Source organism: Carlito syrichta, unplaced genomic scaffold (genome assembly GCF_000164805.1).
Source record: "Carlito syrichta isolate Samal-C Ts95f unplaced genomic scaffold, Tarsius_syrichta-2.0.1 Scaffold121953, whole genome shotgun sequence".
Taxonomy (NCBI): domain Eukaryota; kingdom Metazoa; phylum Chordata; class Mammalia; order Primates; family Tarsiidae; genus Carlito; species Carlito syrichta.
The window spans coordinates 266,852-278,420 of record NW_007066049.1 but is presented as its reverse complement, the minus strand read 5'-3'; the positions used below and the strand labels follow the sequence as shown (position 1 = coordinate 278,420).

Here is an 11,569-nt window from a genome sequence, read left to right as displayed (position 1 = left end):
TTTATATGTACCATATTTAAAAGTCTAGCCTTAACTTTGTCAGTGGCATGCCAAAAGTCATGTATACCAAACATTTACTCTTAAATGGATGTTCGGTTTCTGTAAATTGAGCATAAAAGAGTTTAATAGACTTGCAGATATCTTTTCCATATTACCTTCTTGTAACAGTTTTTCTGCTATCTAGAATACTCAGTTAAGTGCAAATTACTTGACATTCCGATGCTGAAAATAGGCATGATGAGTAACCAAGGTTTTGGTGGGGAAGAGGGAAGCCCAGCTGGCAATGGGTTCCATGTGTGAGCAATCATCACTCAGGAGAACAACCTCCCAATCGAACAGGGTCTTGTTGTTTACCAAATCACATGCCATCACACTCATCATGTATCAGTAAGATTAAAGTCGGGTATCTTATTAGAAGACCAGAGCACAATTTTAAAAAATATTCACAAACAAATTCAACACAAAGTCTCAACATTGTACAAAACAATTTCTGAAACTTTATTGTGAATTTTAAGGTACATTTAGTAAAGGATGTTATCCTTAATATAATTAATTAAAAATAAATTGGAAATAAATGCACATACTACTTTTTTAAAGCAGGAATAAGTACAGACTTTTGAAGCCACAATATATACAATTATATGAGTGCAATAAGCTTCCAAATACATTAGGTATATATCTGTTTAAATAAATAGTAGAATACTTGATTTCACACATGTTATACTGATTACACCAAAAGTGTTTTACAAAATATAGCCAAAAATGGAACGTTATACATTTTGATATACAACCTTTTAAATACTTTATATATTCATTACTTAATTCAAATTATAGTGTACAAAAGTCCATTTTAATGAGGACATGTTTTAATTGTGTATTTACCACTGTTCAGCAAATATAAATATTAAGATGCATCCCTCTATATTACTAAATTTTCATTCAACTTAAATCACTATCACAGGGAGGAAAGAATTCTATCAATTATTAACAGTAATAATTTTTATTAATAAATTATCCATATAACACATTTCAACATTATTTTGGCTAATTTAAGTTTTCTAAAACATATCATCTAATTCTTGTGCCAATTTGTTTTTGTGTAATAAAAATTTAATTTGAAATCAAAATAGAAATACATTGCTACACTGAGCTTCTTATCTACTCTGGAACGTACTTATTTAAAATAATACCTTAAGTATCATTTTCAATCAGGAAAATTTCCCCTATAATTCTTTAATAATAATGTTTTGTGTAGTGCCTTATAAGAATCTCAAGAATTCATTCCACAAAGTAGCAATAGGATATACCATATTGTAAATGCTACCTACAGACTAATATTATTATAGGAAAGTGTGATGCCAAGTGTTTTACATTTATTATTATTCATACATTATAACACAATAAGAGAGATTTTTTTCAGTCACATTTAATTATTTTTAACTCATGGTTACACGTGGCAATTTATGTGGGGTATGTAAAATGTGGTTATTTTTAGAAGCAAAACAGAAAATAAATAACCAAGTTTTTTTAATTAAAAAAACTATTTTCTATATAATGCTTTTAAAAGTAAAAGAGAGGAAAAGCAAACAAACATACCAACCTATTTTGGTGTGGTGAAGCAGGAAGAAGGACCACTCAATGATCATATTCTAAAGTTATTTAGGCAATAATGATTGAAAAGATGTACTTTGCATTGAAATAATGAGTAATATGGTTATCTGGCTACATCTACAAAAATTGCTGGGTAATAGCAGAATGCAATTATAGAATGACTAGGAGCATATTATTATTGTTGTTATTTTTTATGTCTGTCCACAAAAGCAATATGAGAAAAACTATTGTAATGTAAACTGAAGCTGCATTTTTATATATTTATTATACTAGGCTATTACTGTGTCTAAAAGCCCATCAGGAAACAAGCAAAACAGGTTGAATTCTCCTAAGTTTTTCCAGTACCAGTTGCTCACTGTTTTAACGCAGTGGGCAGCACGTCAAGTATCTTTATAACTCCCCAAGTTGCCTCTTACTGGTCTGAATGAAAAGCATATGCACTTTCTGCAAGGAGTCAGTGATATTAAGGAGGCTATGCAGAGGACACACAGAAATGCAGACTTCATCTACTTTTAATAAGGACCATAAACCTGCAAAACATGGGCTTTGCACGGTCTAGGCATGGAAACTTATTTTTCAGTCACAGAGAAATGCCATCAGCACTATTAACATCCGGTTTATGAGAGGAAGAAACATATTGACTTATGAGTGACTCCATATTTGCATTAGGGTTTTTTGTGTGTGTGCATGTGTGGGTGTACTGGTATATTTCCAGAGTAATAGAGAGATTAAATATAATTTAAGTAATATGTGATTGCCAAAGTAATATGTGATCTTATTTCTTTCCCTGTAAAATGAGTAGGGGTTAATTAAGCAAATCGCTACGTCGTCTCAACACAGTACTCTAAGACCTTGACAGTAGCAAAGCAATGATTCGTTTGACTATAAAGTAAGTATACATTCACACTAAATTAAGGCATACCAGTCTCTTGACCATGCTATCATAATGTTAGAAACTAAAGAAGAATTTAAAATATCCTTTGAGTCTTCCTTAATTTTTGAAGTTAAATAAATATAAATAAGGCTTCATAAGGCTACAAATATTCTTAAATTGGGTAACAAATTTACTGAAAGCTTAAAGATATCATTTCATTTTATATGCATTTTGAACTCCATCATTATCATTAATAGACTTTATAATTCTGTTTTAATGCTATCCTGTATATTAAAAAATCCCAGTTACAATCATCTCAAAGATAGTATGATTAACAAGTTTGTGGTTTATCTATTTTCTAAACAAAATCTTAAATTTGGCATACTCTGAATTTTTTGGCTTTAATTCTACTATTTCAAGAGGTAATAAAAAACCAAAATCTTAAAAAAAAAATACTGTGATTATCAGAATACCATTACCTAAGTTAGCTGAATCTGTAAAAGTGACACAAAATAAGTCATTTTATTATTACTGTAGTTTACTTTTGCTAATCCTTGTATAGTTTTTAAATGCATTTTGTGGTTAAAAAAATATAACTCATGCAATTAAGGAAAAGAAGTTGACATCTACTAAATAAACATCTCAAAAAATCACATTATCAAAAATCTTAAGATTAGCATGCCTATCAAAAATCTATGCATAAATAAGTGCAAAAAGTTTACCAAATTAAAGTTGAAAAACAGAAATTGTATTAAAGCACTACTATGGAAGTAATCAATTTGCAATACAGACAGTTAAAGATTTCTCAGTTCACTTGAAAAAAACTACACAGCCTTAGAAATAGAAAATATTGCCATGGTTCTAAATATGATAGATAAACTTTTTAGTAGAAAAAAAGAGTTGACATTAAGGGAGACTTCAAAATACTGGAGTTAAAATATTTTTACTAAAACTTTAAAAAGGCATGGAAAAATATTTTCCCCTCAGAGACATTTCATAAAGCAAAATGTATATAATCATATATAAGACTTGTGTTATTCATTTTTGCATCTAATTGAATTTTCTTCTTGGACAAAACATACCTGTCCTATAAATATTTTTAAGAGATGAAAGTGTCTGCAATTAAATGGAGAAAATCATACACTGTAGAATGATCCAGTATGGGGTCATTCAGTTGTATAATTCTTGATGTGTGTGAACAATGATTTATGTATTTGATGAGAAAAATTATTATGCCAGCCTTAGTTACATAGGTTTCCGTTTCTCTTTTCATTCTTTATCTTGAAATTCTGAAGATACAAAGGATAGGAGCTGGTACCTCTTTGCCTTGCCTACTGCATCACTGCAGAAAAATTATTACAGAATTTTCACTTCACCAGTGTAATGCTGTCCAGTTCCATTAATGCTCTCATGTCATTCCTCAACTGCCTGGAATTGATGTATATTAATCCATAATTGTGGAGGTAGAAAACAAAACACATATTGGAAAACTTCTGCTCTCCTCATGGCAGAAATTTCCAATGCTATGACTATCAAATTTGGCTCTTGTAATGTCCATTTGAATTCAGTCTGTCTGCCTGTCACAATCATAACCAATAGGCATAATGTCACTACAAATTATCACCAACACCCAGAACGTCAATGCAAAATTAATTTTCTTTTTCACAATACCTCGTATGCTTTGTCCCTAGATAAAGGAAAACTCCAGCTGTATTTTAAGTATCTAGAAAGCTAGTTCAACACTTCATGATAGACCACTATATTCAAGACTGCATAACAGAGTTTTGGTTTCTAAAACCCAATTGGGAATTCCATCAGAGCTGTAAACGTACAGTGAAACCAAAACACTTTCCATGAAAATCTGCTAAAAAGATATTAAAGTGTTTGCTTTTATGATTCATCTGATTTCCATAGAAAAGAGTATTGTTTCCTTAAAATGACTTCTCTAAACATGACCTTTTAAGCAAATGTAGATAAAAACTCTTCCTTGGGCCCTCACTCCATATTGATATCTACCTTTGCATGTGGCACCAAGTTAAAAGTAAACTTTCCTGTATGTCTTTGAGTTCATGTCTAAGAATTATGCTTTCCCAATGTCTAGCTTAATAATTTAAACAATGAAAACCCTGCTACTCTAGTTCCTTAATGAATTAACTGATGATTTTCACCTTCTCACATCAGTGGTCTATCTAAAAGTATGCCCTTACTAAGTTCTTATTGTCTAATTAACAACATAAAATCTACATTCAGTCAACATCGCTCTTTCATTAGAGTAATGAAATATTTCTGTCTACTGAAGTTTATCAGTAAGTATCATGAAGAAAAAGTTCCTGGCCCAAAATATCTCTCAAACCAAGCTTTGAAATATAACTGACTTCTCACAATAAAAATGTAAGTAATACAAGTTTCAAAACTGTAAATATTTGGAATTATAAGTCAGCCTGCTTGTTTCATATAAAAAAACTTTGAACACAAAAATCTTTTCTTATTCTTTAGGCATGTTACAGAATTTATATTCTAAATAAGAATAGTATTCATGAAAGTAATTCCATCATCCATACGTACTAACAACAATGGACAAATTGACTTTTCTAAGAATCAATTTCTTTTGCCAAATGCAAGAGAAAAAGCTGTGCATCCATAACTCTTGACTGTTTCATTTTAACCTTCAAATGCCCCTCAAATTACAACTCTAACATTCTCACCTGGATGTTTTACCAAAATACAATCATTACAGTAATCCATGATAAACAAATTTAATTTTCTCTATACAAGTGAAATGGCTGTCTCTAGTTATCAGGTTTAAGGGGGATCTTGAAAGTACAACATGTGATTAAGGATTTTTTTATCGTATATTGTTAAATTTGTAATCAAGGAAGATATTATGCAGCCAGTAGTAATATGGTATATTTATAGAACTTTATAAAATATCTGAATAATTTTTGTGGTTGTAGGCAATAAAAATAAAAAAATCTACTCTAGGAATAAACTAAAATGTTATAAACAATAATAAAATAACTTATTAGAGGCATGTTTCTAAATAGACATGAAGTTGTGTTCTCCCAGGGCATTACAGATAGGTTGGGGGAAGGCCCATGCTGATCTTAGCTGGCAAGTTTGTGCAGAGATGGATGGTGGTTGGTGCTTCTGTACCATTCAGGAACAGGGGCTGGAATAAAGATTAAAAAAAAAAAAGGAAAAAAAAGAAGGAAAGCATCATTCTAGTCTAGCAGAGAAGTGAGATCTATTTGTCATCATTAAGTTTGACCTCTCCCTCTTCTAGAGCTCTTGTCTGGCATGAGGAGCTGTTTAAAATAAGAATTATCACAAAACTCTGCTCTATTTTGAGATGAGCAAATTGCTTTAAATTAATGACTGAAATCAACTGTTTGTGAAAAATGTCTAGAGCCCTACTGCTGAAAAAGATAAAAATGTGAATTCTACTCTTTCTATAACTGTGAATGTCCATTGTAAACTGCAAAGGATCTCCCAGAACTCAGGAATTGTGGCAAAATGTGTACACTACAGAAAAAAAAAAAAGATTAAATTAGACTTCATCTATCCTTTTTATCTTTACACAAAGAATTTATTTTTGGCACAATTGACTCTTGCTGATTCATGACAATTTTATGTTTTACATAAAAGTTCAATGATAGAAGCAGTATTATTTAGCAGATAAGAACACAATTTCTGGGAGAGTTGCAATCTACTCACTAGAACTGTGACCTGAAGCAGATCATTTACCTGTAAAAGAGGGACAATAATAATAATAGCATTTGCCTCAAAAAAGTAGTTGATCCTATTAATCAGTTAATACGTGCAAAATGTTGAGAATGCCTGGTGAGCACACAGGAAATGTCAGGTCTTATCATTATGTGGTGTTGGACATCCAGTTTCAGGGTACTACATAGTGAGTTTCTAGAAATAAAGAGGTAATGGTGCCAAACTGAATGCTCTGAGCTTCTCTTTACAAAGCCTCAAACATCTCCGACTTCTCTTGACACTGTTTGCTATTTAGCTGAAATTACTGTGAATTTTTTTTTTGCCAATTAAATTTACATATGCTTAAAACCATGTTCACATTTTTAGTAATAAGCAATGACTAATCATGTAATTGTATTCAATAATTAATTTCACTGTCAAAAGCATAATGTTGGGATTATTAAACTAATTCTTTCCATTGTTAGCTTTTTCCCTATGTTGGCTACTTGAACTCCAATATGGTTATCTAATGTTGTCTCTGTCCAAATTTCTAATGAATTTATCCTTTTCCAGGCAAAACATTGGAAGGCACAGTCTATACAAGCTTATTAATCTGCAAGCACTCAATTCCAAATCAGATTCCAGTGACATCATCTCTTTGTACTTGTACAATAGAGAACTGATTTGATTAATCAAATAGCTGTGATTTGCTGTATTGTCCCCAGAATGGCTCTCTCTGACAATGCTCCATGAACTCTCAGGATTTTAAGTCTTGGCCTTTCCAGCTTCTCACCTTGCCAGGGACTGCTAACATTTCATTCAGCTAATTAATGCCCCAAATTGCTAAAGTGTGTCTTAGGCAAAAAATTCTGAATTGTTCATTTGCCACAAATCAATCTTTGTTTTATTGCTTTTATATTCTTTATTTTTCCTGTAACATGCATTAACAACGTTAAAAATTAGAAGATTTTATTTTTAGTAGCCTCCCAATGACAATATATTTCTGGAAAGTATATTTAGAAAGCATATCATGTCCACATAGCCAAATAGTTATTCTCCAATAATATATTAATGTCATTTAGTGTGAATGTCACTTTTTGCATTTATGGGTAAAATCTCCATAATAAACAGGCAACTTTGACCCAAAAAATTAAATACTCACAAGTATTTGATTAGAAAACAATTAGGTTAACCCAGGTACTAACGAAATTTGGCACTACAAAGTTTCTCTCATATTTTTCTTACTGCTATAAATAAATTTACTACTTTCTCCAGAAATGACAAGGAATTGGCTGAAAAATGATTTAAGTACATTTGCTGCTGGTCATGTTTGAATATGACAAAAAAGCACGCAGTAGCTCTCACCACCGAAGGCTTTTACAGAACACAGAACTTTGATATGGACAGTTGCAGGAATACACACAGAAAGAAGCAGAGGGATTGGGAAACACAATCTATATTTGTAACAGCACCATGTTGATTGTCACTGTATGTAGCTCACACTGCTACATCTCTGATTTTGTGTTGAAGTTGGTCATTACAAACAAGGAAACGCTCATGATTTCTAAATCAACTTTATGTAAACATTACTTTAAGTGAAACTTTAGGTGGTATGAGTTATATCCATCTTTCCTACCTCAGTGTTAGCTATAACATCTGCTTCTCTATTACAGGAACATTCATATCTTTCCCTGGAGGACTCTAGGGTATTATTCTGAAAGCCAACAATGTACTACAAGAGCAGAACTTAGTGAATTCCCAGTCCTTGCGTCCTGCAACTCAGTCACTACCTGAAGTGCCTCACTTTGGTATCACATATTTAATATATGTCATTGGCCCCATGGAGAATGATAACATGAGAATAGCTGTTAGTTCTAACTTTATACTCTATAATTTGTTTGCTACATCTGTATTTTAACCCCTCTTCAAGTTGGAAGTGTTTAGAACACTTTAAGGAAAGCATTCAAGATATGAAGATTGGAAGAGGCTGCTTAATATGATACCCAACGAATGTCTGGTGGCCAAAATGTGGCATTTTGGGAACTACATCTCCTCCCTCTATACCAACCTTCCAAACTAGCAAAGCCACACCTAGACCCGTCTACCTACAGTCTAAAATTCTCCCCACCATATCTCGGCCCCAAACTGAGAGAGTTGAGCTTTCCTAAACTTGTTATACAGTGAAAGAGCACATACTGTAAGTAGTGATGATAAATGCAAGCAAATTGAGAGAATAGGAAGTCAATGAGTTATTAAAGGAGTAAGTATTCCTAGGCAGCTGTCCAGGTTTCAAAACCGTCCGGTGGGTTCTTATTTCTGCAGTGGTTTGATGAGAATGTGGTAAGTTCATTTATGGCAAAACATGGTTTTAATTTCTGTACATGTAATCAAATGACACTTGTTTGACATTTAGGTGGTATAGTAGGGTGTCATTTCAGCTTATTTCCAATACAGTCCTTTTAATTCGAAGCTTGATTTTCCTACTACAATAGATTGGCAATTCTGATTATTCAGATTATTTCAACTTAAATCTGTTTTTTCTTTGAATGAACAGGCTGGCTATAAAATCAATGAGAATATTTGATTTAATTAGCTTTTCTAAGCCTTATCCTAATAACTAACATCATCAGTCAAAATAATCACTGTTTGATGTTTTTATTATATTTACACATTATCTCAAAACTAAATGTAACTCTCTAACATTCAAAAAATTATTTAGCTAAATTCATCTTAATGTCCTGCTACAGGAAATAAAATCAAACATAATAAGTGTAATATTACCGATAAAAAAAATACAGCAGCTCCATAATGACTTTTAGTTGATAGTTTTTCAATCAAACTATAAATACGAATAATCTGCATGAGGTTTCACAGTTCTGTTTTGTGATTTCTGATTTAGGAGGAAAAAGTCAATTTTCTAGTTCAGAAGGGGAAAATTAATCAGGCAGAGACCTCAAAGATAAAGGCAATGCTCTGTTATCAACACTAATGCAAGAGAGTGATAACATAGATCATACAGACAATGGGAATATTGCAAATCGCTCATTGTCAGGAGAGACTGAACCATGTGATTTACTTTATAATTGTTTTTCTTGAGCCAGTGTTAACATTGATTTGCACTATTTGAACATATATCAACTGCTGATAGAAACAAGTAGGCCAGATGGATTTTGGGTGACAAGAGAAAACCTGCCAAGGAGTGATGTTTCCCTAAGTAATTAACAGAAGCTGCAGTTCAATTTTTAATAATAGAAAGGAAAAAAAAAATGACTGGGTTCAATTATCTGATTTTCAGAAAAGAAAAATAAATTCTCAAGATGCAAAGTGAAATTTTAACAAAGTATAGTATTGAAAATACATTATTGTAGCCAAAAATGATAAAATAATATATAACCAAGTTTTGAAAATGATAAAATCTAAGTATTGATTTTAATAACCACTACTGGTTTGTTTTCTTTGGTGATGCATTGTATATTCACTTATAAAAATCATAATAAGCAAGGAATCAAAACTATGTAAAAACACCAAGGTAACTGTCACTGTGAGTAATGATGATATTGACACATTTTTAGCTTTATGTAGAAATTGGTTACTATAGACAGGGCAACACTTATGTGATTCCATGCTAGACTTTATCTAAATATACTGTTACTTGGTTCTCAATTAATTTGTCAAATTGTCCATATTTTCATAATGTTAAAAAGTGAGTGACATATAGTTATATGACTGGTCATACAAATCCAATAATGATTTCTAGAAAAAAAAATTACCTATATCCTAATGCATTTAATTAACAAATACTATTGCACATTTTCTTCCTGAAGTCTACATATTTTAGCAGGCTTCAATTTTGTAGTTCACTTAAGCTATAGTAACTACTTGGTGATAGTCGCCTAAGCCAAAGTAACAACAGAACAGTTGGAAAGATCCTTTTAGAGTTAAGCACCAGCTTGATGGTTATCACAGAATTCTAATTGCAATCAAAATAGTACATTTTCCAGCAATACAGATTTATCTTGCAAAATATGTTTGCACAAGAATGTGCAGGTGAGGAATTATACGTATTATTTTACAAAAAATGAAAGTTTTGCTTACATATGATTTTGGAATGACCTGCTTATATAAACATTCATCCATATGTAAATTAGTGTTTTAGAAATGATTGACTTAAAACATAACATAGTCTGTCTTGCCTGAAATATAAAGCCCAATTATGACATTTTCTTCTATGATGAAATAAAATCAAATTTTTAGGATATGCATGTTTCTCAATTTAGGAAACAATATATATAATAAAGGTCTCTATTTTTGAAATGTATCATTGCATTGAAATATTGTGATAAATATTCATAAGAAAATGGACCTGCCAAAATCAGAACCATCTGGAGGCAAAGCCAATTAAACTAAATATTTATTCCAGCCAGAGTTTAACATCTATGTTCCATGTCTATGTAAACAAGTATTTTCAAAGGATGAAGACTGAAACATTCTTTTTCAGAATATCATGACTTGAAATAGCCCTTTCAAAATGGATCCCTCTACAAGAGAAACTCCATTTTTAGAGAACCACTGTCTATTTTAAACTAGGATTATTACTCAACATTATTAATGTGTGCCATGTTTTAAAAGTAATCTTTAATACAGCAAATATGCTAATCTCATATAGTTTAAAAATGAAGTTTTACTTGCAACTATATTTTATTAACACCTTTGTCTGTAAGAAGGAGTGTGATTTTAAGGATGAAAAAGTGCATTTCTCTCTAAATTAACCAAAGGATAAATTTAAACCTGGCATTCTTATAATTAGAGTAATAGATCTTAGAATTTTATTACCCCATTGAAAGATCAAGTCCCCAGCAGTAGTTTAAAAAAGAGAGAGAGAGACTTTTAAAAATATATTTCAGGGAAGTGATGACGTCTATTTAAAACTGAGAAAGAACTCATGCTTTTTTAAATAAGGAAAATCCAAGAAAAAAAAAAGTATTGTGCTTAAAATTCACTAGACTATTTTAAAGCAAAGACAATGTCTTTTTGATCTTTAAACAATACCCCTCATATAGTATTGTTCCTGGGTCCCAGCAGTTACTCATTGGATGTGTGTTGATTAAGAGAATCAGTTAAAAAAAAAAAAAGATGAATTTCAGTGGATCATATCACAGGTCTTGGGCAGCAGAAAATTTCATAGGTAAAATCAGATAATTTTAAAGAATATGAATGTATAACTTTAGAATGCAATTTGAGAATAAGTATTAATATTCTTTAAGGATATAGAATATGGTTCATGTAAAATGGTCAGGTGATAAGGTAGGAGATCATCAAATAGTCAGACTTATGTCCAAATAAGGTAAGTGTTCAGCAGGCAAAACATCCTTTAGTGAACCC

The 11,569-nt window shown here is 31.5% G+C and overlaps 1 protein-coding gene across 2 annotated transcripts in view; it reads right to left on the bottom strand.

The window, feature by feature from the left end:
• Positions 1–474: 474 nt before the first annotated feature.
• The window catches only part of PCDH9 (protocadherin 9), a 28,015-nt gene continuing 16,920 nt past the window's right edge, over positions 475–11,569 (bottom strand). The window contains exon 3 of one of the 2 annotated variants that reach the window (XM_008048230.2): positions 475–4,062. In XM_008048230.2, coding sequence (XP_008046421.1) covers positions 4,018–4,062 — 45 coding nt within the window. In that variant the 3' untranslated portion in view covers positions 475–4,017. Of the gene's footprint in view, positions 4,063–5,291; positions 5,655–11,569 lie in introns of those variants that run through there. The other variant, XM_008048228.2, reaches the window with a different exon arrangement.